The sequence below is a fragment of the Vulpes vulpes genome, chromosome 2 (assembly GCF_048418805.1).
Source record: "Vulpes vulpes isolate BD-2025 chromosome 2, VulVul3, whole genome shotgun sequence".
NCBI lineage: Eukaryota > Metazoa > Chordata > Mammalia > Carnivora > Canidae > Vulpes > Vulpes vulpes.
Window position 1 is genome coordinate 14,895,223 of NC_132781.1, and position 27,341 is coordinate 14,922,563.

The window sequence follows — 27,341 nt, forward strand, 5'->3', positions numbered from 1 at the left end:
ACCCGCTCCGGGGTGGAGCCGGGGCGGGGCGGAGCTCTCCGGCCCTCCCCGGGCCCCGCTACTGCGCATGGCACGTTGCGTACCTCCCCCCACCCCCAGCAACCGGCCTGGCGGCGCGGCCCTAAACTAAGGAGGCGGAGCTGAGACGGGGTCGGGACTGCTTGCTAACTCCAGGACCAGGTACCGGGCTGGCGGGGCCGCCTGGTGCGCTCCAGGGACCAGTCCCTTCTCGCCCTGACGCCGATTCCATCTCCTCCGGGGCGGGCCTTCGTCGGATCGGCCATCCCGGCCCCCCCTCGCCCTCCACGGGCCCCTTTGCACCCAGTCCTCCTCGATTCCCGCAACGAGGGGCTGCAGCCTGAGAGCAGAGTAGGCTTGGGCCTGCCTGGGAGACCCTGGAGCGGAGATGCCGGGCGAGAGGGGCGAGCGCCTGTTTTCCGTACCCATCTTCCCCCCTGACTCCTAGGTGGGGAGCTTGGGGCCCAGGTGTCAGTTTGTCCTGTCCAAAGAGGCGGCCGATCCTGTGCTGACCTCCTGTCCCATCCCACCACCCCAATTCCCATCTCTCCCAGGCTGGACCGGCAGCGAATCAAGCCCCCTTAGGAGAGAGATTTAGGGGACTCCCTGAATCAGCAAAAACAAAGAGCTTCTAATTGTTGTCTTGTTTTCCAAGAATGTTTGGGTGCCCACAGATTAGGGGTGGAGATGGGCGGTGGGGGTAGGGAAGTGAGCGCGAGGAAAGGAGAGTGGTTAAATAAAATTGTTCCAGTTTCCAGGAAATGAGGGACTAATTTTTCTGCCCAGCCTTCTTTTAAGATAACCTAGCATATTCTAACTTGACTTTCCCCAAAAAGGAAAAGCCGTTCGAATCGGTCCTTTTCTTACTGTATAATACCTGTTGAAGTAGAACCATATTCCAGTATGTATTTGAGGCATTAGGGCAGTTCTTTGACTGATTCATGCTGTTGAAAGACACCCAAGATTGTTTCTTATTCCTGAGAATTGAAGAAACTGGGTCTCATTTGGTTACCTGCCTTAGGCCAGGAGCCTACTCAGCCATTTGTTACAGTGCTGAACTTAAGTCTATTCCCTCACCCTTCAAACAGGTTTCTTAGGGTATTGTGACTCAGATGTTAGTGTTTGTAGTTGTAACCGCAGACCTGGATGAAATTTAGAAAAACAGTGACAAAAATAGGGGAAAAGGGAAAAAATAATAAATCAAGGTGAATTCTTTTCTATACTATTTGGCATCTGGTCAGCAGCACTGTCAAATCAGGTGATGTCTTCTCAGTCAGTCATCATTGTATCTTTGTAGACACTTTCCCCTGGACTGCTCTATAATCACTGTGGTTGCTGGAGCACAGGCTTTGGAGCAGATCTAACTGGTCCTCTGCCACTTGCCCGTGTAATTTTGGGCATTTAACCTCTCTGAGCTTTTAAGTTCCTGATCTGTAAAATGAGGAAGATAGTACTTATTGTGAGCTGATCTGTGTGAACCGTTTAGCACAGATCCCTGCACCTCGTAAGTTCACCATAAATGCTTGCTGCTTTTATTATTTTTGCAATTAACAGTTTAACAGATACGGGAGTGCCCATCTCATATGTTGGGCACAATAGCCCCTGGTGATGCAATAGTGAACAAGATGCATTGGCAATTAGCATTGTGGTAAGTGTGAGGGTTGAATATGGAGGCTGACACCTAACATATAGGGGAAGGGGAGGCGGGGGGCAGTTAGAGAGGACTTCTGTAGCACAAGACACCTGAGATGAGTAGTAAGGAACGACAGGTTAAAGGTAACAAGGCCAAGGGAGCAAAGGTGGTCCAAGAGGGGAAGAAAAAAATTTTTAATTTTTTCTTTGGACTCCATTTCCTACCTGCCCTCAGGTATGATGTCCTCAATATTGACCTATCCCAAGGCTTGCTTCCCAGCCTTCTGCTTTTCTCTCCGCATTTTTTTTTTCAGTGCATTTGTCACTTGTATAGCTTTGGCTGCTATTTCCCAGGCCCACATAGTCATCTCTAATGTGTCTCTTAAGCATCAGTCTTACTTTTCTAACCAACTGCTATATCTTCTCACTTGAGATACATAACTATTTTCTCAACCTCAACATGATTTAAAAACTCGAACTCATCTTTCCACTAGAACCACTTCTACCTCGAGTTTCCTGTTTTATCGCTGACACACTGTTCTTTCCCAGTTCCTTGGGAAAAAAAAAATCGGAGTCATCAGAGTTGTCTACAGTAGAATAGGTTCCTGATAAGGTAGTAAGTCTCTGGCTGGGGAAGTTTTCAAGCAGAGGCTAAATAATCTTACATCCAGGAGTTTGTGAAAGCTGTTCCTCCGAAGGGTGGAGGATGGGCTAGATGACTTATGATGTCCTTACTAACTAAATATAATTTCTTTATTTTCCCTTCATTTCCTATCCATCTGTTTCTTAACGTTCCCTCTGCTACAACTCTTATCACACCAAATATGGCCCATATAATTGTGTTCTAACTGGAATTCCTTTCTCTGAGGATTTTTCACCTCCCCTTCTCCCATCCCTTTGCAGATTAATATTCCTTAGAATATTTCTAGAACAAGGCTTCTCAAACATTAGTATGATGGTCCACAGATCAGCAACATAATCATCATCTGGGAGTTTATTAGAAGTACCAAGCCCGGCTCCAGACGTTCTAAATCAAAACCTGCACTTTTAATAAGATCCTCAATTTATTTGAATGCACAATAAAGTTTGAGAGACACTATCTTAGACCACTGTTTTGTGTTTGTCACCATTCTGTTCAAAACCTACAGTGGCTTCCTAGTGCCTGAAGAAAATCGATGCATATAAGGCCTCTTTGTTGTTCTCATTTATCTGGAGTTAGTTGTGCTTCTTAATGTGCCTCACATTAAGTGGAGAAAATATGCAAAGTGCTAACATACTTCTCGGTACTTTGGGTCAGTCAGTCAACATTACCGAGTGCCTACTCTATGACAGGTAGGCACTATTCTAGAAACTGGGAGATACACGTGTGGACAAAACAAAGTAAGCACTAAAAATCAGTAGCTACTACTATTTCATGCTTGGAATGCCTCCTATTTGACATTGAAGCCCCACCCCTTCAATAAAACTATCCAGGTCTATCTCAGCTTATAGTAACCATCTTCCCTTTTCCTGAACACTGTAAGGGCTTGCCCATTTCTGCTTGTGCATTCCCCAGACCTTGCCGAATTAAAAATTTTTGAAGGTGGGAGTTTGAACATCCATAGGTTTTTTATAACTATGCAAGTTAATTTGAAACACATCCTGGGTTGAGAACCAATGTTCAGATAATTAATGAAGCTGTTGATGTGGTAGTCTAGGACCAGTTCTTAGGTTTGTTATATTAATTTATATGGTGTTTAGGGATTGACTTTATTTTGTATTTCCAGTATTTTCCATAGCTGGACAGTTCTGCAGATAACAATCATCTTTTTATCTACATTAATATTCTATTTTCTTTCTGTTATAGACTACAAATGGATACGGATCCTGTTTCCTCTTAAGTTTCTTTTGTACAGTGCTTTGTGTTTAATGTTATTAAATAATTTGCACTCTAATAATCTTTTTATTTTTCAAATTTAGTCAATATTTTTACTATTTCATGCCAGGATAAATGATTCTCAACATGGTGATGATCTTCTATGAGAAGATTAGGATAGGGGTGAAGATAAATGCAATTTGATAAAAATCTATAGGTGATTTCGAAAGGTCTCCTCTCTCCCCTCGATTAAAAACCATTGCTTTGATTTCTCTAAGCAGTTCAAAGGATTCCAAGAACTGTATGTACCTGATTAAGTTTGTATTCCCATTTCTATACTATATACTACCACAATCCCTCAAAACTCCAACCCACCTAAAAAAAAAAAGAGAAATGTGACAGGGATTTTTTCTAGATTCTTCAAAGGTATTTCCGATTATTTATTTGTCATTTTACTTTTAAAATAATTTTTGTTGAGATATAATTTACCTACAATAAAACACACCTACATTAAATGTATGGTTTGTTGAGTTTCAACAAATACATTTGTGTAACTACTATGCAATCAAGGTACAGAAATTTCCATCACCCAGAAATTTCTTATGTGTCTCTTTGAATTTAGTCCCTCATCTCACCCTTGGTCCCAGGCAACCAATGACCTGCTTTGTGTCATATTTTTACTTTTTCTGGAATTTCATGTATATGGAAACAATATGTAGATTTATATCTGACTTTCACTTAACATGATATGATTGTATGTATCAGTAGTTTGTTCCTTTCTATTGCTGAGTAGTATTCCACATTTTGGTTTTTTTTACTTATGAGTTGATAGACATTTGGATTGTTTCCAGGTTGGCACCATTGTGAACATTGCTGTTATGAATATTCATGTATGTATTCATGTCTATGTGAACATATGTTTTTATTTCTCTTGAATAGACTATCTAAAGCAGACTTAATTGGGTCATGGGAAACTAAACTGTTTTCCAAAGCGGTTGTTAGACTAGTTTGCATCCCTATCAGCAATGTTTGAGTTTCTGTTGGTAGGTATCCTTGTCAACACTTGGTATTGTTGGTCTTTATTTTTAGCCATTTTTAGCCAATTTGGTAGGTGTGTGTAGTGGTATCTCATTGTGGCTTTATATACATTTCCCTGATGATAAATGATACTGAGCATCATTTCATGTGCTTAGTGGCCATTCCTATATCTTCTGTTCATATCTGTTGCCCATTTTTTAAATTGAGTTGTCTTATTGAGTTGTAGAAGTTCTTTAAATATTCTGAATATAGATTGTTTTGTAGACACATGTGCATGCTCGCATGACTCACACACACACACACACACACACACACGAGTTTTCTCCCAACTTGTTTATTTTCTTAGTGGTGTCTTTTGAAGGCAGAAGTTTTTAATTCTCAAAAAGTTTAATTTACCATATTTTTCTTTTTTTTACTTCATGTTCTTGATGTTCTTTTTTTAAAAAATTTACTTATCCCAACATCATGAAGATTTTCTCCTTTGTTTTATTTGGTAGTTTTAACTTTTTCTTTAGTTCTGTGATCCATTTCAAGTTAATTTTTATGTATCATATAAGGTAGAGGTGAAAGCTCACTTTTTCTAATTAGATATTAAGTTGTATCTAAACTATTTTTCCCCCATGGAATTGCTCTGGTCCCTCTCTTGAAAATTAATTGGCCATACATGCATGGATCTATTTCTGGATTCTCTATTCTGTTTCATTTATCCATTTGTCTATCCTTAGACCAAAGTACACTGTCTTGATTACTATAGCATTAAAGTAAGTCTGGAAATCAGATAATGTAAGTCTTCTTTGTTATTTTTCAAAATCATTTTGGTTACTTCAAGTTTCTTGTATTTCCATACGAATTTTAAAATCAGCTTATGAATCTCTTTTAAGAAGTCTTCTGGGATTTTGATGGGATTGCACTGAATCTATAGATCAATTTGGAGGGAGTTGATCTCTTCACAATATTGAGTCTTCCAGTCTATGAACATAGCATGTCTTACTTAATCTTATGTTTAATACCTCTTAGCACTGTTTTGTAATTTTAAACATACAGGTTCTTGTTCATAATTAAAAAAAATATTCCTAATTTATGTTTTTGTTGGAATTGTAGGTACTTTTTCATTTTTCTAAATTTCATTTTCTAATTGTTCATTGCTAGTACATAGAAACATAATTGGTTTTTTTTTTATAAATTTATTTTTTATTGGTGTTCAATTTGCCAACATATAGAATAACACCCAGTGCTCATCCCGTCAAGTGCCCACCTCAGTGCCCATCACCCAGTCACCTTCACCCCCTGCCCACCATAATTGGGTTTTGTAACTGACCTTTCTAAATTCATTTTTTTAGATCTAATATTTTTTTTTGTAGAATACTTAGACTTTTCTACATACACAATAATGTTGTCTATGAATGAAAAGTTTTACACCTTCTTTTCCAATCTGTATGCCGTTTCTTTTTTTTCTTTTTTGCATTGGCCAAAACACTAGTACAGTGATGAACAGAATTGATAAGAGCAGACACTCTTGTTTTGCTTCTGTTCTTAGAGGAAACTCACTAATTATTTTTACTATTAGGTATGATGTTAACTATACATTTTTCATACATATCTCTATTATTTTTAAAGATTTTATTTATTTAAGAGAGAGTGCAAGTGGGAAGAGCAGCAGAGGGAGAGGGAGTACCAGACTCTGCACTCAGTGTGGAGCCCAATGCAGGGCTTGATTTTGACCCTGAAATCATGACCCGAGCCGCAATCAAGAGTCTGACACCCAGCTGACTGAGCCACCCAGGTCTACTATTCATACATATCTTATACCAAGTTGAGTTGGTAAATTCTATTCCTGTTCTATTCCTATTTGACTATTCCTAGTTGTTTTTTTTTTTAAATCATGAATTGGTATTGAATTTTTTTCAGTTGCTTTTTCTCCATCTGTTGAGATGATTATATATATTTTTTATTGGTTACTCAGTTACTCTGGTAAAATTACATTGATTCTTTTTTTTTTTTTTTAAAGTAAGCTCTGTGCCCAACATGGGGCTTAAACTCATGACCCTGAGATCAAGAGTTAATTTTTTTTCTCCCCACCCCCACCATTTTTTTAATTCCTTAAAATTGGTTGTTTTTTATTTGCAAACAACTTCAGACAAAGTTTGGTATACACTGATTCCCTTTTTTAATTTTTTTTTCTGATTCACTTTTTAATGTTAAAACAGTCTTTAGTTCCTGAGATAAACCCTACTTGGTCATGATACATTATGCTTTTAGCCATTCTAGATAGAATTTTCAATAGGCAAACATAAAACAAGATCAGGATGATATAAAAAAGGATATATTTCAGAAATGGCAAAAGCTCTTGTAAGTGTGTAACCAAAATTTAAAAATTAGTAGAGGGATTAGAAAATAAAATTGAAGAAATCTCTTGGAAAGTAAAATTGTAAAATTGGAGTAAAACAAGTATAAATTAATTCTAGATAATTCAAGAAGTATGTTTCTTTTCTTTCTTTCTTTTTTTTTTAATTTATTTATTTATTCATGAGCGATAGAGAGAGAGGGAGAGACACAGGCAGAAGGAGAAGCAGGCTCCAGGCAGGGAGCCCGACTTGGGACTCAATCCCAGGTCTCCAGGATCACACCCCAGGCTGCAGGTGGCGCTAAACCGCTGCACCTCTGGGGCTGCCCTAGAAATATGTTTCATTCTATAACATGAAAACAGAGAAAGCGGAGGAGACAAAATTATCAAAGAAATAATACAAGAGGGATCCCTGGGTGGCTCAGTGGTTTAGCGCCTGCCTTCCGCCCTGGGTGTGATCCTGGAGTCCCAGGATGGAGTCCCACATCGGGCTCCTTGCATGGGGCCTGCTTCTCCCTCTGCCTGTGTCTCTGCCTCTGTCTCTCTCTCTCTCTGTGTCTCTCATGAATACATAAATAAAATCTTAAAAAAAAAAAAAGAAATAATACAAGAATATTTCCCAGAATTGGAAGATCCAAATTTCCACACTAATAAGGCTAAGGTAGGGGAGCCTGGCTGGCTCAGTTGGTAGAGCATCCAACTCTTTATCTCAGGGTCATGAGTTTGATCCCCACACTGGGTGTAGAGGTTATTTAAAAAGTAAAAAAGAAAAAAAAAAAAGATTTTATTTATTTATTTGACAGGGGAGCAATAGGCAGAGGGAAAGGAAGGAGCAGGTTCCCTGCTGAGCAGGGAGCTGGACACCAGGCTCAATTACCAGACCCTGGGGTCATGACCCAAGCTGAAGGCAAATGCCTAACCAACTGAGCCACCCAGAGGCCCCCCAAAATAAAATCTTAAAAAAAAAAAAGGCTAAGTGCAACTGGCCTAGAATTAGTCTGGATTGCAGCAGGAGGATGGAGGGCCATAGAAAGGCAGTCTCTAGGGAAAAATTGGAATGGATTTTTAATGTATTGAATTCAAATGTATTGAATGTATGGTAAAATATATTGACTAGATAAATAGCAGAGATGTAGTTCTTGCAAAAAGTTAGTAATAGCTATATGGGAAACCAAACAAGGGGGAAAATTAGTTATTAACTCTAGGAAAACAAATGGTGTACAAGAAAACAGACATGGTTGTCTTTGTCTCAGCTCTGAACCATGTTTCCATAGTCATAAAAATGTAAATGTAGACTGTTGACTTAATTGAACATTATGCCAGAATTATGTTGGGAGAATGAAGGCAGAAAAGTAGGGTCCACGAAGGTGATGTAGGAGAGCTTAGTCTTCATCTACGACAGTAGAAAGATAGTAGATAAATGTCTGAAATGGGTAAGTCATGGCCATACAATCATTAAGAATAATAATAAAAAGCAGGGTAAACAGCCAAAGAATTGAAGGTAATTGCTTCTGGGAAAGGATCAGAGGGGAGTTGGGTCAAGATAAATTTAAAAATTAAAGAAGAAAACCATCTAATAACAAACCTGTCTTTTCTAATAGAGATTGCAGTATATCTGAATGTACTTGGCTAGAGTACATCCAGTTTTATTGCCACTGAAATGTTCTCTAAACCAATCTTTAAAATCTAGAAATTTATAGGTCTAGTACAGTGCTTTGAATGATAGACTCATAGTAAGTTTTGTTAATCAAAAGATATTTTTATAAAGGGAGATTTGACTAATTCAACCTGTTTCTATTTTTCTTTTAGGTTTAAATTTTTGAAATTTTTGACATTGAAGTAGGTCTACACATTAGGAACTCATGTCTTTTCTTGTAAGTAAACCAGAGCGAATTAGGGTGAGTGTTTCTATTCTTCTGGCTTTACTATTTTTATTTTCTATAAAGCAATGTATTTTGGCAGATATTGTAGGTGGGGTTTTTTTTTTTTTTTTATGTGATGCTCAGAATCCTATGGAAGTGAGGCATGTAGAAAGTAAAGAGATATTGCAGCCTCTACTCCCGAGAAAAAAGCTTGCAGGCAGAGGCTGACCAGAGACACTAAATATACTTACCAGCTTGTCTGATAGAGAAGAAATGGTGGCTTATTTTATGAATATCACTTATACAATATTAAATAAATTGATGGCCCTTTTCACTATTGATATGTAATTACTAATAAGCTGCCTATTTCCTATGTATTTTCAATGAGTTTGTGTGTTTTAAAAATCAGTATCAAATTGTAATTATTGGAACACTTCCTAAGTATTAATAAAAGGTTTTCATTGAAGACTCTTTGAATGTAAAAAATGTTATTACACTTGAAAACTTCACCAGCTAAAATGATCTCAAGAACAAATACTAGATTTAGGTTCTTTATAAGCTTCCATGACTTCATAAAACAGCATTGTACTTTATTTATTATCAGGTATTTAATTTCTAAATGCAGTAGTGATTATTTTAAAATTTTGTAACAAGGCAGAAGTGGTATAGGACACATGAACATACCACTCTCTTTAAATATTAAAGTACATTCTATTTTGTGATACAGTGCATATTTTTTATACCAACTTTTTTATTTTGGTTGTTCTTTTTTTTAACTTAGAAAACAATTGATACAGAGAAGGATAGAATGATGTTATAGTTCTAGTTCTTAACCTGTATTACACAACTTAATTCTGAATGTTACTTAATATTTTTTCTTATGTTTGTGTATATAAGAATAATTTATACTGGAAAGAGCAAACTTCACTGTTAATTAAGAGGAAAAACAGAATCTCTCCTTAGCCTGAACTCTGCCTGGTGGAAAGAATGCCCCAAGCCAAACTTGAACACTAGTCCTTAAGTGAAATTCAATCTTCATTCCATTACTTTTACATATGAGCTTCTTTTCTGTTTCATCCTAGCCTGATTCATGTGAAACCAGACAACTGATCAGTATTAATGAAATCCAATACTCATTTGAAATAGGATAGTAAAGTGAACCATGACTGGTAAAGTTAGAGTGTCCTTGTAAACCTGGTAGAAAATGTAAGTGGTGATTGATGTCTTTAGAAATCCTAGTGGATGAAAGAATTGCAGCTTACTGTTTTCTTTTATAAATTAACAGTGGCTTGTGAAAAACTGTTTCATCTCTATTTTCCATATTATGAATTCCAGTAGCATTTTTCATATTGGCATTCAAAACCCAAAGCACCTGTAATAGACAGCCATTGAATGAGTAAGACAGAACCAGAAGATAGTTTTATGTACAGGAAGGACAAAAAACTTTATTATTATAGGGCCAGTACTACATTTTTCTCATCTCTCTGTCAGATTTAAGGATTATTTATCAGATTAGACAAAAAAGAATAGAGAAAGGAATTAACCTATTGTTTTCAGTTTATTTTAAATCAGGATTCTTTTTAAAACTTTTCCATAGAAATGCATATTAACTGTACCATATAATTTTTTTTGTAGTTTGTTTGTTTAATGGCTGATAGCTAATTTTTTGTGGCTTGGAAGAAATACTAATTCTCTTTGGGGTTTTCCTCTTTAGCGGTGGGTCTCGGAAAAGTTCATTGTTGAGGGCTTGAGAGATTTGGAGCTATTTGGAGGTAAGTACAGTATGGCATTTAGCCATCACTTCAGGATAAATGTCCGTACTCTTGTTGACTAAAATAATTCCCAGAAATTAGCAATTTTAAGGGCAAGTGTAAACTATAGTAGTTCTATTTGTTTGGCTCCATTTTGAATCCATGGTTTCGAAAGATTTGAGGACTCATCTGGCAGTTGACCTTGGCCTGTTTTGATTGTTAGAAAGTCAGTATTTACGTAAAGGCATTTTTATTTCTAAGTATTCGTCCAGTTGAACGACATATTTTTAAAGGAAAAAACTAAGTGTTTAAAAGCTTCTACCCCTGAAAATTTTAAAAATAAAATTATAGTAAGGATAAAAGTAGTAGCAATGATAAAGAAGTTCTGGTTTTACTGATCAATCTAGTTGACTCATCTTTTCATGGTAGAAATTATGACACTTAAGAAAACTAAGGAAAAAATCTATCAGGAAGAAAAATATTAACTAACTTCCTGTTATAAAATCCACATGCTGATTTTGGAAGTCATAGCCTTGCAATTTGGAAGTTTAATAGGGCCGGACACTTGCCTTTGATTCTTTTAGAATTGAGCCTTTTTGAGAACTGCGATCTTAAAGGCAAAGAAAATTCTTTTCTATAAAAATAGTAGTAGAGCCCCATTCTTTGTGTCTGAATACCAAGACGTGCTCTTCAGCAACTATAGTTAAAGAAACAGGTTCTCAGATTGAGTGCATTGGTTGACTGATCCAAGCAAAATGCCCTCAGTTTAGGCTTAAGATTGAGAGCAGAGACTTCTTAGTTACTAGGTGATACCTGTTCATTTATTTGCCCTAATGCCACTCAGAAACTTTCCAGAGGAGGATTATTTGTTAACTTTGTAGCATTATATTTTAGACAAATGAGAGTTTAGAAAAATGATGAGTTATTTTTGTCTTAATTCCAAAGAATAAAAATTAGCTGCACAGTAAAGGAAAAGCTAGTGGAAAAAAATACTATGTTCTGGTCCTGTTTTCACTATGTTTATGTTTGTGTATATAAGAATAATTTATACTGGAAAGAGCAAACTTCACTGTTAATTAAGAGGAAAGGTAGAATCTCTCCTTTTCTTCTCCTCATTAACGGGAATACCATGGTTTAAAAGTAGGCATTGGCATTTATAAAAATTGAGTTGGAAGTCCAGTTTACAATTAATTAGTTAAAAATATTCCAGTATGTGTGAATTGAATTAAGGATTTTGGTTTCAGCGTCTTGAGTGTAGGATCTTTGGCAGTCTTTTGACAATTTCCTAGTCTCTGACCTGAGGAGAGTGAAGGGGTTATTCTGTATATTGTTTACAGTGTGATGAAGCCTGTACTATCAAGTTTTATACAACTTGGAATTTGCCTTCTCCTCTGCAAGAATGAACTTGATTTCCTTTAATCCATTCACTTGGCTTCTTACCTTTAACAGATTATTTTAAGTAACTGCACTTGCCATTTGTATACCAGAAAACTGATGTCCAAAGCCAAAAAATAATAGTAATAATCTTATTTTTGACAAATTGAAGCTAATTTACTCTGTAGCTGGTTTCTTCTAACAATACTGTTGGATGCTCTGAATTCTAATTAAGATATTTGGAAATGTGTGATCATTCTAATACTTTCCAGTTAAAAATCAACTTTGATGATTTTTCTCACTTTCCTAGAATGATGAAAATAAAAAGGACAGATACAGAATTTGTCTGATTTAAGGGCAGGAAGTTATCTCCGTTGTCCTTTGTTTTATTTGTTTTCACATAGAGTTGCAGAGTGCTAAAAAGCCCTTGCTTTATTTATATTCAGAATAGAATGTATGTGACTGGAGAATCTAACCAAGTAATGGTCCTACTTATACATGTTGCTGTATTAAAACCTTTTTGCCCTTTTCTTTTAAAGTCTGTTTTCTAGTCCCTGCACTCTCTGGGAAATAGCCAACCATCTCTATAACTTTATAATGAATGTTTTGTTCACAGTATAAGACTGAAACCAGCCTATTGAAAGTAACACTGTGTGCTGATGGAAAGTAAATGTAAGACTAGAATTATAGTAGCTGAGTTATACTTGCCAAAGAATAACCATAGAATAGTAGCCTTGCCATGTTTTGAAGAGCCATAGATCCATGTTTAAAACCCCATCCATATGTAGTGTTTTTACTGTAGGCCTCTCCTTCTGTGTGTACATGTGTGTGTTCATATGTAGCACTGTGGGCACTTTTTACTATAATGACTCTTAAGTGGTTTCTATAAATAAATGTAGTTCTAAGTGCTGTAACTGCTGTTCTGAATGTGGATGTGTCTTCTGCTACAAAACAAAATGCCAACAATCAATTTTTCTACTCCAGAGCAGCCTCCGGGTGACACTCGGAGAAAAGTAAGTGACTTTCTAGGCTCTAGCACTCTGGCTGTTGCATGGGGATGACTTCTTGTGGAAATCTGTGTTTTTTGTTGGCTTATCATTTGATGTTTCAGCTTATCTCATTGAATTTTATTTGTAGTATAATTCTTTTGCTTGTAGAAATTCAGGTTTCACCCTGGAAAGATTTCGATGTGTACTTTGGGAGCTAAAAAAATCTCAAGGCACTTGTCTCTCTTGAGGATGAAGGTCTCCTCCCCTTCCCCACCCACCACCCCATCCAAAAAAAACAAAGTTTCAACAGTCTAAGAAGTGGTTATCTTTTTAGTGGCTAGTGGTGCTAAATTTTCCATCTTTGGTCTATTACTAATCGATTTCAATCCACAGAGATAATACAGAGCTCTACCAAGATGATAGGCAACACCTCAAATCTCCTACCTTAAAAACAAAACCTCACACTAAAAAGTACAAAATAGAAGGTGTATTTTTTTTATTGGCAAAAGTTGAAAGACTCTCACCCTGCTTCCTACTCTTGTAGTTTATTTTACCAGAGTAACACCAGATGTACACAGTGTACCATGCTGTTTTTGATACTGTGAATCACTGTCTTATAAAGAGAGAGGATAAAGAGTCCTTTTCTAAATAGACTTCTTATTCTTTTCAGATGACAGACATCTGTACCTATTGCAGGCAGTCCAGGCCCACAGTTGAAGGATGGTGACATTGACTAGGAATTACTCTTTGAGGCTTTGGCTTTGCTTATCTATCTAGTTTGCTAATCAGAAGCACCTCTCCATCAGATCTAAATATTTTCCAGTCAGGAGACCAAAAACCATTCCCTGTACCATCAGTTAACTATTTTCCCAGAACAGAATGCCCATTATATAAAATTTTTATATTTTCACAGCTGCCAGTATTATGCCAAGAATTATCCTGTGTGAAACCTGTGGGGGGGGGGGGGGTGGATTTAGCATTTCACAAATATTGTCTTTGTGTGTTCTATTATACTTGGTTTTAAACTCTTTAAACAAAGTTATTTCATGGTTATTTCTATTAGTACCTTGTGTATTTTTCAAATGCTTCAAAAGGAATAAAATGCTTTTCATGGCAGGGGAAACTAAGAAGCTATGCTAGAATTAGTTTCTCTAGACAATTTGAGATGATACATCACACTAATACAACTATGCCATGCTGTGTTTAAAGAAAATGGACTAAACATTTCATCCTTTTCCATCTGAATTTTGGCCTTTTGTAACTCTGAAGCAGTATACTGATCTAACCCCCTCTTTTGTGGCACTATCAGACCAGACCTCTTCCTTTCAAAATATTGTCCTTGTTAATTTGTTTGTTTTCCTAAATAAAGGTTGGTTGCTCTCTGAGTTCAGACCTATAGAACATCCACAAAGTAGTTAATTGGCCGTGTTAGTGTTAGGATCATTGCCAGTGAGATGGGGACGGCAACCACTAGACTAGTTCATCTCATGCAATTCCCCATTGCCAAGAACTCACATTCCCAATTACCTAAAGAATGTATTTCCTAAAACCAACACTTTTGAGTAGTTTTCCGTAGTCAACAAAGATAGTAGAAATATTTGCCAAGTTACTGCTTAATCATACCAGTAGTCTATTGCATCATTTCCTACCTATGGTCAACAAGTGTGTCTTTAGTTTGTAGCCTACTAGTATGTCTTCTGTGTACTCATAGCAAGGAAGAGGGACATAGGTCATAAAAAAAGTTATCTCAGTAGTTTTTCCCAAAAGAGTTATTTAAAATAAACTTAATAAGCATTTAGTCTCACAACTCCACCTGTCCTTCATAGTCTTTTTTCAAATTAGAGAAATATTCAGGAGTTTGCCTGGAAATCAGAGAATACCTTCAAATATATAGTAGTTTTGGATTTGTTATCATTGGGACTATATTGCTAAAAAATGCAATACTTTCTCAAAGGCAGGTACCAGATTATGATCTATAAAGAGCCCGTAGTAACAAGTGATCTACCATGAGGTACCATGAGGACTGGTGTTTCCAGTGTAGGTCATTAAGTTGAACTCTGTCTCTGGTGGAACTAGCTGGTACATGTACTCTGCTTTCCTCTTCAGCTCATGGAAATGACAAGGTCATGGGCAGGAAACCTTCTCAGTTCAAACTTTGCTTAAATGATCTTTGTAAGTGCCAGCATCATTGTAGCCATTGGGCAACACCTCGGCGACAAGACAGACAAGGTCCATGCCCTCAGGGAGCTTGCATTCTAGTAGAGGAGGCAGGCAACAGACCAATGAACTGCAATGATAACTTTCTGTGAGGAAAGTAAAGCAAGATGATAGAATCAAGTGACTAGAAGCTACTTTCCTTTGTTCAGTCTTCAGATGTTTAAGTTGAGACCTCAGTGATAAGGAAAAAGCAGCTATTAGAAAATGGGCAGGGGCAGGAGGCAGGAAAAGAGTAGGGCAGGAATGTTCCAAACAAAGGGACTGCTGGCATGAGCTTCCTAAGACTGAAGTATGCCTGTTCATAGGGGTCAAGTATAGCAAGTCATGGATGTGGTAAGGGATGAAGTCTTTAGAAGTAGGCAGGGGCCAAATCATGTGGCTACTCACAGGCCAGAGTAGGGACTTAGGATCCAGAAGTCAGCCCCTGGGTTTTGTGTTAACTGATGACACTGATTTTATTGAGGAGTAGATTGATACTTGAGAAAATAGGATCTCCAAGAGAACAAGAATACGTGTAGGCGATGAGAGGTATAAAGTTAAGGAGATGGGACCCAAGACTAACTTAGCCTGCAGCTTGTCAGCTCTAAACAAATGGTTAGTTGCAATTTCAGAGCTCCTGGTTTGGACTTTTTGCTCAAGTTTTGTCCCTTAGTTTTGTATCTCTCACCTGTCTGAGGCACTTGGGATGTAGTACCCAGTATCTTAGGATTATTCTGAAGATCAGACTGTGTCAAGTTACACTGGCTATAAATGATCCTAGAATTTGTTTTCAGAGCATTTGAAAACACAGATAACTATAAGAACCAAAATCAAACCAACCTTAACTATTGATCGAGCTCTTAGGATTCTGTTTTCTCTGTTCCATCTCATTTTTGAACAGGAGAGTGACCAAACAATAGGCAGCAAAAGAGGGAGAAGAGTAGAATTCACAGGTAGTGCTAAACTCGTTACATATTTCATCTCATTTAATTGTCACAACAACCCTATAAACTGGAAATTATTCCACTAATGAGATAATGGAGATCCAAGAGTTGAGAGTGACTTGCCCAGGGTCACAGAGCAAGTGATAGACCTGAGTTCAAGTTCTGCCTCTCTCTGGCCCCTGAGCCTATAGTCTTTGCATTAAACTATATATTTTACTTAAGATAGCCTTTCCCATGTTACCTTTTCCAAAATTTAACAGGTGCAAGGTATAAAAGGTTCTCTGGATCAGTAGATTTGGAAAATGCTTGGGTTAAACAGTTAAGTTTCCTTACTACAAAACTTAAAGGAACTTAAAGCCTTTTATGCGAGCATGCCTTATAATTCTCCATGAGAGAGAGGATGCTGCATTTTCTCATTTAATTGGATGTGTAAGCTGTTCCTGTGCATTAGCTGCCAAGATCAGTGTTCCAGGGGGCCTACTTTGGGGGAAATCCTGCATTAAAACAACCCAGTAGAAAAATGGACAAGAGGCAGAAAGAGGCAATTTCACCTGGGAGAAACCCACATGGCCAATAAATATGTGAAAAAAGATGTTCAACTTTATTAGTAATCAAGGAAATGTAAATCAAATCCACAATGACATTGGCAAAAATTAATCTGATTTAGTAATAGAGGAAAATGGGTCAATGAGAACATACATATAATGCTGGAGGGAGTATTGATTAGTATAACCACTTTGGAAAATTTTACATTATCTTGTAAAGTTGATTGTTCATTTACTTGGTAACCTAACAATTCAATTTCTGGTTATAAGCTTTCGAATAGCTCTATGTATACATCAGGAGACACATTCAGATAGCACAGTTCATGATAGCAGAACTGAAAACAACCCAAAAAGCCCATCAACACTAAAATGGATAAACAAGATGACTATTACACAACATGTGTGTATAGCATGGCTAAATACAACAATATAGATGAGTCTTAGAAATATGTAAAAGTTAAATTAGAAATGTGCTGACAGGGCTTTCTTTTGCTTGACTAGATTCCTCTTACTGTTCTAGTAAGTGGTGCAAAAGGAAGAACCACACTTGGTTTCTTTCCCCATTGGCAGCGTGCACTCTTCTGAAACCAGATGTGCTTAAAATGTCAGGGACACCCAGCAAGGTGGTACCACCATGTCAGAACATTCTCAATTCACTCTCTTCGGGCTTGCACTGAGTCTGGGGCCTTTCATGTGTTCGCAAAGACTTTTTCATAACTTGAGCTCAGGTTTAGGTATATAGCTTATGACATTTGAGCTGGCCTAAGGTTCTCCATTTCAATAGGACACACTTCTAAAGAAAGAGAATCCAAAAGAAAGAAAAACATGGCCCCTAAATCATGCAAATAAATGTAGGTCTGGGAGAAAGAAACAGCCTTTTGAGCTAAAGGAAGAGCTATTGCTCTGCCATCAATTTTGCTGGGCCCCCTTTTGCTGGACCTCAGAAGCCAGAGTTATGATGCCCACATCCTAATTGGCTGGAGTCCAGCTTCATTTGCAGCAGGAATGAGGAAGCAGGTTACTTCCGCTGCCTGGGATCGTGGCTGAGACCTGACAGCTCTGTTCCTTGCCCTGCAGCCCTGTGTGTTGGCTGTTCTTTGTTTTTTGTTGTTTTTTGCTTCAGTTGGAAATGTCAGAGAATAATTGGTCTGGGCTTTTGGTTTGCTAAAGAGAGGACTTCTTATGGCCACATTTTCCCTGTAGCAAGATTCAACATGTGACCTTTGGAATCTTGTGGTCAGGACCTTCACATAGGACCCCGTGGAGCAGGAAACTCAAGAGAACCCTCCCCACCTCTACCTCTCCATCCCCCTTCTGTTTTCTAAATATGCCTTTCTCCAGACATCTTTCCCCAGTTAAGAATTTCATAGTTTTTAACAAATGAGCCAGTTGTTGGTAAGGACAAGCAAATCAACAGTTGACTGGAACAGTTGACTGTCCCCCACCCCCATTCATCGACAGTGCTCATACTTACTGGCTCTGATGTTCGTGCTGGTGACTACACTGAACATCTGATGTTTTACATTTCTCATCAGATAGTGCTGGAAAAATTTCTTTGACCCAGAGTCAGAATTTGCATGTTTAGATGCCAGTCTCCTGAGGGGTCTGAGTTACCACCTGCCTACTCCCATCCCACACCCAGTTTTCTCTTATTAACCTATTTTTCTTTTTCTTTAGACCAATGAGGCGAGCTCAGAGTCGATAGCATCCCTCTCTAAACAGGAGATCATGAGTAGCTTCCTGCCAGAGGGAGGGCGCTATGAGCTACTCACCGTCATAGGTAAAGTCCAGGAACTGCCATTTTCAGGCTCCAGGGCACTGCCACCGTCTTCTCTGCATCCCCAGATGAGTGTGTGCCAAAGGCTGTCAGCTAGTTAGCAGGATTCAGGGTGACCAAGCAGCCATTTGTGGGTATCCTTTCCTTTGCTTTGCTTTGCTTCCAGGTATGGGAAAAGAGATTATGTTATCAGGAGAGAAGCTCTTTTTCAATTTTTTCTTTTTGGCTGTATGCTTCTGATGTCCTGGGCCATAGTCAGTTCAAATGGTTGGCTGAGAAGGAATAGAGAGGAGACAAATCAAGAAATGTCAGCCACGAGGGTAACAGTAGTGACAGCTTTTTTTTTTTTTTTTAAGAATTTATTTGAGAGCAACGAGAGAGAGAGAGAGAGAGAGAGAGAGAGAGAGCCTGAGTAGGGGCAGAGAGAGAGAGAGAAGCAGGCTCTCCACTGAGCAGGGAGACTAAATCGGGACTTGATCCCAGGAACCTGAGCCGAAGGCAGACGCTTAGCTGACTGAACCACACAGGTGCCCAGTAGTGACAGTTTTAACTTGAATTTTCTTTTTAAATCAAGTCTCTTTAAGGCAACCTTTGATGCTGTTGTCCTTGTTCATGGCATTCCCCTTTTCTTTTAGGCAAAGGATTTGAGGACCTGATGACAGTGAATCTAGCAAGGTACAAACCAACAGGGGAGTATGTGACAGTACGGAGGATTAACCTGGAAGCTTGTTCCAATGAGATGGTGACGTTCTTGCAGGTAATAAAGCATGAATGGGACGCTTGAAGGATGGGCTCTTTGTTTCAGTAGTAATCACAAGGCATCTCTTACATCTGTCTTCTGAAAGTAACTGGCAGAAAATGAAGGTGGACCTAACCAAGAGGTTGCAGAAGTTCTTAAGAATTGTGGGCATTTGGCACTAAGGATTCTATAATGCTTCTCAGGCCAATTTAGAGTCCCCTCCTCTTCTCCAAAGACTCTTTTGTGGCTCACTGATTCATTTATTTATTATTCAGAGAGGCTAAGTAACTTGCCCATAGTCACACACTCTCTACCACTTGTAGAGATTCAAGTGGCAGACAAGTGCAGTCTTGTTCCAGGTTGAGGGCAGCCTGCTCTCCCATGACAGCCATCTTCTAGCTCTCGTCCTGTTTGTCCGAGTTTCCTTTCTGCTGGAGAAGCACATTGCTACCTTCTTGTTAAATACGGAGAGCCCACAGATCCAGTAGCTGACCGGGCACTAGACTCTCCTTCCATGACACAGGCTTGCACTGTGAACTCCTAAGATTCAGGGCTCGGGTCAGTGTATTCTCAGCGGTGGGCTTGCAGCCTCTCCTCCTACTTCATTCATAACGTGTCTCTGAATTCATGCTCATCTGATGGTGCTCTACTACCCACTCTTATGGTCAGAGTAGTTTTGTGGGTCTGAGGAGGGAACAAGAAGTCAGCTTCAGCTTAGTGATTTGAGAAGATAGATATCTGAGTTTATTCTAGAGCATGTTGGACTTGAGGGCTCTTGTTTTAATTCTTTGGAGTAGTGGATAAGTAGTAGCTATTGCCTTTTTGGCCTTAGCCCCTGTCCCAGAGGCGAGACCCCCAGAGTTTCTGTAGTTCTTTTGTGTAAATTCATTTTAAAATCCCTTAGGTCTGACACTTTCTGTAGCTGCTCTCTCAATCCCAGGTTGCTGGAGAAGTACCTTCGAATATCTAGTAGTTATTGCTTGCTCTCTGATGCTTTGTTTCTTTGTTCTATCGATTACATTTTCCTTTATAAGAGGAAAACATTTTTTGTTTTCTTACCTTAAAAAGGAGTTCTATGACTTAGTCCTTGAAGTCGAGCTAGGCTTATTACTTCCTGTCTTCAGTCAACAGTTGGTTCTCATCGTTTCAGAGGTGACGAGCTGGGACCTTCTGTGATGTTGTTAGCAGTTTCTCTGTTGGTGGAGAATCTTTCTCGAGGCTCTTTAAGATTGGCTGGTGAGCCAAACTGGGGCAGAAGCTGGCAGAGCAGTGCTGGCTTCCCTGTGGAGACAGCAGAGCCTGACGTGTCTCCTACAGGTGACCACCTGCCTAGGCTGCTCCCAGGATGCTCAGCAGTGCTCCAGGGAGAACAAAGTCCCCATATTATTCCTGCTGCCACTTCCATGTTGAGCGTCCTTCTTCAGCGCCCCTTGATTCTGACTTCCACTTACCATTGCTTTCAGGGGGAGCTTCATGTCTCTAAACTCTTCAGCCATCCCAATATCCTGCCATATCGAGCCACCTTTATTGCAGACAATGAGCTGTGGGTTGTCACATCATTCATGGCATATGGTGAGTGGGACGGGGTCCTGGCAGAGAGGTGTTCTGAGAGCACCATCGTCAGCTGGCTCATGTGTGGTTTCCTTCTCTGTTACCCTTCCCCTCTGTCCCCACAATTGTGTTCTTCAGGTTCTGCAAAGGATCTCATCTGCACGCACTTCATGGATGGCATGAATGAACTGGCGATTGCTTACATCCTGCAGGGGGTGCTCAAGGCCCTGGACTATATCCACCACATGGGATACGTACACAGGTGCATTCTTCGACATAACTATAACTGTCCATCACCAGAGCAGGGGTCTGTGCCCAGAAGCCCTCAGATAAATGGTGGAAGGTTGATTGAAGCTGGCGAAGTCAGAGTTTAAACCAAGGCTTGGGCCCTGGTCCTTGCCTCTGACTTGGTAGAGCATTTTGTCTGTCAGTGCTGCCTTTATCTGTCCTGAGTGGCTTGGTCCTGAGTACCGTGTGAGAAGAACATCTGACATGGACCCCTGCACCCCACTCCCCCTCCCTTCCTTGGAGCACCCAAACTGGCATATGTGCCCCCAAGTCAGCCCTATGCTGCGAGACTGAGGGGAAGGCAGGGTGCTCAGAAAAGCAGCTCACGGTAGGGAAGATAAGGAAACTGGGCTGCTCCCTAACTCCACATACAAAGGGGCACTTCAGATTGATTATGTCTAATAATCCATGTCTAATGTCAAAATGTCTAATATAAAACTACAGACTTAGAAGGAAATAGTTTTATGACCCGAGGCTTCTAGGTATTTTAGAAGCACAAAACATAAGACAAAAAAAAATGATGGATTTGATTACATCAAGATTAAAGGTCTCTCTCTAATAAAGGACACCATGAACAAAATTAAGAAATGGGTAACAACATGTAAGAGTAAGCTTTGTCTAAAACACACAGGAGATCTGTAACAAGGAAATCCTGTGAATGAATAAGAAAGAAATAGGAAAGAATAGAAAAAAGAGCAAAGGGTTTGAAGTTTATAAAGAAGAAACCCAAGGGAGACAGACTAGGGAAGAGGCTTATCCAGGCCTTATCAAGTCCAGGAAGGAGACTTGGGACATTTGGGCAAGGATTACCTGAGTCCTAAGTGTCATATGAACAGACACTCAAAGCTAACAATAATTAGAAGAGCAAATAAAAACAGGAGGACGTCACTCTATACCTGAGACTGCTGTAATTTGGAGGCTGAATGAGGCCCAGTGTGGTAAGGAGGTAGGTTCTCTTATCAGCGTAGTGGAAGATGGCCTGACATGATCAAGGTCACTCAGGACTGGGACCATCGATGCTGCTCTGGGTGTACGCTCCCAAGAAACCCTCACACAGACCCCTTCAGGGGACATATGTGGATGTCATCGTTCATGTTCATGGTGGTTAGAAGCAGTGTCAGTGCTCCTTCCTGGGACAATGGATGAGTAAAAGTGTTAGATCCCACCCCAGGGTACAGGTGGCAGTTGGGAGCAAAGGTTGATTGTAGACAGGTGGCAGCACAGCTGGATCTTCCAAACAGCACTGAGAGGTGAAGGAAGAATGAGATAGTAAATTGAAAATATATACATATAGAACCCTGCTACAGTTTACAAGAACACCTGCAAACAAAAAGTATAGATTCAAAGCAGTAGATGGTAGGGAAAGCAGTGGTCTGTGAGCATAAAAGAGAACTTTAACAAAATACAAATAAGTTTTAAAGTCAGGTGATTCGTAAATTGGGTCATGCTATTTTCTCTTTTATCATGCATGTGTTATATACAAATACATGTTTATGTATATAGCATGTACATATACACATGTAAAACACACACCCAAACACTGCCAGGGAGAGAGCTGCCTGGAGCTAGTATGTGAAGATCAAAGGTCTGTGGCGTAAGGGGCTCCTGCTGCCCCGTGACACCCTCTCTCCAACCCCATCCTCCCAGGAGTGTGAAAGCCAGCCACATTCTGATCTCCTCCGACGGGAAGGTCTACCTGTCTGGTTTACGCAGCAACCTCAGCATGATCAGCCATGGGCAACGGCAGCGTGTGGTCCACGACTTTCCCAAGTACAGTGTCAAGGTTCTGCCGTGGCTCAGCCCGGAGGTCCTCCAGCAGGTCTGTGGACTGAGTCCCAAGGAGCCCCCATCCCTCACCAACCTGAGTTTCCTGAGGGAACCTTCTGAAATTTCCTGGGATCAGGCGGTGCTTTGCTTCTGAGTGGAGTGCAGGGTTCCAGAGGGAAGGGTTCCTGCTCAGTGTGGGCATTACGTGCCCATTGCAGATGGTGTTTTTTCCCCCTCTTTGGGGCCCCAAACTGGACCTAATGCTATTTCAACTCCCTTCAGAGACCTTCCCATCTTCCAAGAAGAGTGAGCATTCTGGAAATACTTGGTGCTCGCCACATCCCTCCACTAAGCAGGAGCATGGGGTCCCACATTTCTTCCTGCTTGCTATACAACATCAGACATTCATTCCTTTAAAATATCAGCTATTCTTCAGTAGTTCAGGCAAGGAGAATGGGCCATATTTGAGGCAGGCATTCTTTTCCTCTCCTGGGATGTCACTCCATGCCCTTCTCTTCTAAGAACAACAGGCTACAAATGGAGTGACCTGTGGCTTTTTTTCTCCTGACTTAGAATCTTCAGGGTTACGATGCCAAGTCTGACATCTACAGTGTGGGAATCACAGCCTGTGAGCTGGCCAATGGCCATGTCCCCTTTAAGGATATGCCCGCCACCCAGGTGAGCCTGTAGCCTAGTTTCCTTCTTGCCCTCACACCTCCCTCCGCATGCCTTACCCCTCTGTGGGAGGAAACCCCTGGGGGGGGGGGGGGGACAATCCCTGTTGTAGGGCCTGGGGCAGGAATACAAGTGAAAGCCCACATGGCATGTGTCTATTTTTTTGTGTATGTGGGAGGGAACCCCGGGGGGACAGCCCCTGTTGTAGGGCCTGGGACAGGAATACAAGTGAAAGCCCACATGGCATGTGTCTATTTTTTTTTTTTTAAGATTTTATTTATTTATTCATGAGAGACAGTGAGAGAGAGAGAGAGAGAGAGAGGCAGAGACACAGGCAGAGGGAGAAGCAGGCTCCATGCAGGGAGCCCGACACAGGACTTGATCCCGGGACTCCAGAATCACGCCCTGGGCCAAAGGCAGGCGCTAAACCGCTAAGCCACCCGGGGATCCCCTGCACGTGTCTATTTAGATGTATAAATCAAGCAAACACATTTTTATAAATTTATAAAATATATTGTGTCCTCCTACCTTGCTAAATACTTGGAAGGCCAGTTTCTAACTTGTAGTTCTCAAACTTCTCAGGTTCTGGGATCTCACATTCTGGTCAATACCTTGGGGACCTCTCACCTACAAGTTCAATTTCTTTTCATGCCCCTTATAATAACTACTCTTTGGCCACTGCTTGGCACACACAGTCAGTGATACTGTGTACCTTTGGGAGACAGACTAGGGAAGAGGCTTATCCAGGCCTTATCAAGTCCAGGAAGCAGACTTGGGACATTTGGGCAAGGATTACCTGAGTCCTAAGTACCTGGAGCATGATCTAGAACTGGGAGGGTGTGAGGGTAGGCTCTGAGCAAGCCTCTTCCTTGAATCCACAGATGGCCCTATGGGAAGAGGGGCAGCTAGAGAATGGCCAGAGGGGGAGACTGCAGAGCAGGGGGCCCACGGAGACTTCTGGGAGGATGTGACATTTGACTCTTGAAGGCAAATAGGAATTAACTGTGTGAAGAATAGAAACTAGGAAGGAAACTTGTAGACAGAGGGAACACCATGTGCAAAGTCTCAGAGTCAAGAAAGGATAGGATCTGGGGAATGGCAGTAGTTACCAATAGCTGAAGTGCAAGTGCTTCGAGGGGGCTTCTTGGTGATGTGGCTGGAAAAGGAAGCCAAGGGCTTTGTGTGCCATGCTAGGGCATTTGGTTCCCATCCCAAAGCATTTGGAAAACTGCTGGTGGCTTTTAAGCCCAAAAGTGATAGCTTCAGATACATAATTTTAGAAAGATCATTACAGCAGGTGGATTAGACATAGCAGACTAGTTAGGAGGGTATAGAAACCTAGGTAAGGAATATAGAAAAATCTAAGACAGTCACAGAAAGGTGCCCGGGAAAGGTAAAGGGCTATGTGAAGTGAACAAGAGGTAGGGGTCTAGAAACAGCACTGTCCAGTAGCACTTTCTGAGCTCATAGGAGTCCCTTATCTGTGCTGCCCAGTACAGTGGCCACTAGCCACCTGTGGCTATTGAGCACTTACAGTGTGGCCTGAATTGAGCAACTGAATTGTAAGCTAAATTTAAATTAAGTATAAACAGCTATATGTGACTGGTGGCTACCATATTAGGCAGCACAGCTCTAGAGAAACTTCCAGGTTTCTGGCTTGGAAGTTCACAAGGACAACCCTAAGGACAGCAGTCCTTAAAGCGGGGCTAGTTTTGCACATGTAAACTGAGAACTTCGGCACGGCCACCCCAGCTGAGCCTGCCCCTGAGTGCACTGCTCCCATGCAGCCCGCCACCGTGATAGCCCAGGGTGGGGCAGGGCGGGTGCCACATACGCACCCCTTCAGACCCTGGATACAACAAATGGGCTGAGTGCCAAAGAAAATGACCTGATGGCCGCCTTCACTCTGGGTTGAAGGCCGTACAGTTCAAAGGATGTGATAATGTCTTGGAAACAGGAGAGGAGACTGGGAGCCCCTTCCTTGCAGCCACGGTCGGGAGGTTGCATCTTTGTAGGCCTTCTCCCCTTCCCTTTGGCGTAGCTAGGGTATGGCTGCTTAGCCAGTGGCCAGCATTCCTTTGGGAAAATTAGACTTATCCCGCTTCTCTTTTTTCTACTCCCCCAAGCCACTTTTGTATATTGGGAAAAGTATATTTGTGAAGAAACTATTCTATAGACTTCCCAGGGGCCCCCCTCCAGCCTGGATCCTGGCTCTGTCCTCCCCAGATGCTGCTGGAGAAGCTGAATGGCACAGTGCCCTGCCTGCTGGACACCAGCACCATCCCCGCTGAGGAGCTGACCATGAGCACTTCACGCTCAGCAGCCAACTCTGGCCTGAGTGACAGCCTGGCCACAAGCACCCCTAGGACCTCCAATGGCGACTCGCCATCCCACCCCTATCACCGCACCTTTTCCCCTCACTTCCACCACTTTGTGGAGCAGTGCCTTCAGCGCAACCCTGACGTAAGGTATTTCCTCTGGGCTAGGAGTGGGCTTTCAGGGGAGCATGGGGCGGGGTAGGGGGGTGGAGCTGGGGCACTGAAGGCAGAGTTTGGGAGGATGCATCTGTCCTATAAAGGGCTGGGTTCCCGGAGGAGTCCTGAGCCCCTGTGGCCAGAGACTTAGAAGCCAGCTTGTCTGTCGTTTCTTAGAGGGCTGAGGGAAGAAGTAGAGGATGCTTGAGGATGAGATGTAAGCAGCAGGATTTTGGAAGTCTGGGGCACAGGAGTGACCCTAGTCTCTCTTCCCCTTTCTCTACAGACCAAGTGCCAGCACCCTCCTGAACCATTCTTTCTTCAAGCAGGTACAATAGCACTTTTCCAGGGTTCCCTGGGTTTTTTTTTCTTGCCTGTGCTTCTAACTACCTTGTACTCCCTTAGCTTTGGGGTCCCTAGGTATATTCTCTCCTCCTCCCTTTGAATCAGAGAAATGGCCATGTTTCTGAAACCCTTTAAAGGTGCTGCTCTTTCCTCTCATAGAGATTTTTGGCTCTAACAGACCAGCTGTCATGGGGCCACTTGCCCCACGGTGTCCTGGGAGCCAGAGCAACAGGATCCACCCCCACCTGTCTCTCCTCCCTCAGATCAAGCGACGCGCCTCAGAGGCTTTGCCTGAGTTACTACGCCCTGTCACCCCCATCACCAATTTTGAGGGCAGCCAGCCTCAGGATCACAGCGGAATCTTTGGCCTGGTAACGAACCTGGAAGAGCTAGAGGTGGACGACTGGGAGTTCTGAGCCTCTGAAGAATGCGCACGTTCTCCATCCCGGGACACATGAGCCCCGGCGGGGGCCCTTCCCGAGGGCTGGCCACATTCCCACTCTCCTGAGTGCAGACTGGGTAGAAAAGACATTTCTGCCAGGTTGGTTGGCCACTTACTCACTGGGAAAGAAATTCCTGGAGAGAAACCTTCATCATTACTGCTCCAGGACTTCTGAGACATAAGGGAATCCTGGCAGCCAGTGATCAGAGGCCGGGAAGCTGACATTCCATCCTGGGAGCTCAGGCGACCTCTTCAGAAGGAAGAGATGCTGTTCTGGCCCTGGAGGGCTGAAGGCCAAGCCCAGGGTTTGACTCCTTGACCCAGAGGACTGTGTGACTTCCTCTTCTCACTCTTGTCCTACTAGCCTGTTCCATCCTCTTCCTCTGCTCTCAGATCCTGTAGGTCCATGGAGGGGCAAGCAATAAGCAACCTGCCCCCCACCCTAGCCCCCAGACTTCTCCCTAATAATTGAAGGGAAGAGCATTTTTTTCTTGTTAAGCACCAGGTTAAGGCTGGGGCAGTCCCTCCTCACCTGCTCATTGCTTGGGCGGAAACACCTTCCCATAGTTCATCTGTGTGGCTCATCCCTTTCCCACCAAGAGCCCATCTTACTGCCTCCTGTTGGCACCTGGAGGCTTCCTCCAAGGCCACAAGGTCTTGCCTAGCCTGAGGACTTAAGTCCTTGTGCAGCTTTAGTTTCATCGCCAGAACAAATTAAAATTTTTGGAGAATCCA

The 27,341-nt window shown here is 41.4% G+C and overlaps 1 protein-coding gene across 18 annotated transcripts; it reads left to right on the forward strand.

Annotated features, from left to right (window-relative positions):
• On the forward strand, positions 1-27,341 carry STRADA (STE20 related adaptor alpha). 18 transcript variants are annotated; one of them, XM_072746867.1, is made up of 14 exons: positions 128-180; positions 4,357-4,395; positions 8,697-8,785; positions 10,464-10,521; positions 12,859-12,887; positions 18,226-18,328; positions 18,961-19,082; positions 20,528-20,636; positions 20,754-20,877; positions 22,551-22,722; positions 23,244-23,348; positions 25,572-25,813; positions 26,106-26,148; positions 26,324-27,341. In XM_072746867.1, exons 3-14 carry the CDS (start codon positions 8,750-8,752, stop codon positions 26,537-26,539), a joined length of 1,359 nt encoding a protein of 452 aa, XP_072602968.1. In that variant the 5' UTR covers positions 128-180; positions 4,357-4,395; positions 8,697-8,749; the 3' UTR covers positions 26,540-27,341. The 18 variants fall into 18 exon arrangements, with proteins under 18 accessions (XP_025855348.1, XP_072602979.1, XP_072602981.1 ...); XM_072746869.1 differs by having other exon boundaries at positions 8,697-8,761; XM_072746870.1 differs by having other exon boundaries at positions 131-180; positions 26,428-27,341.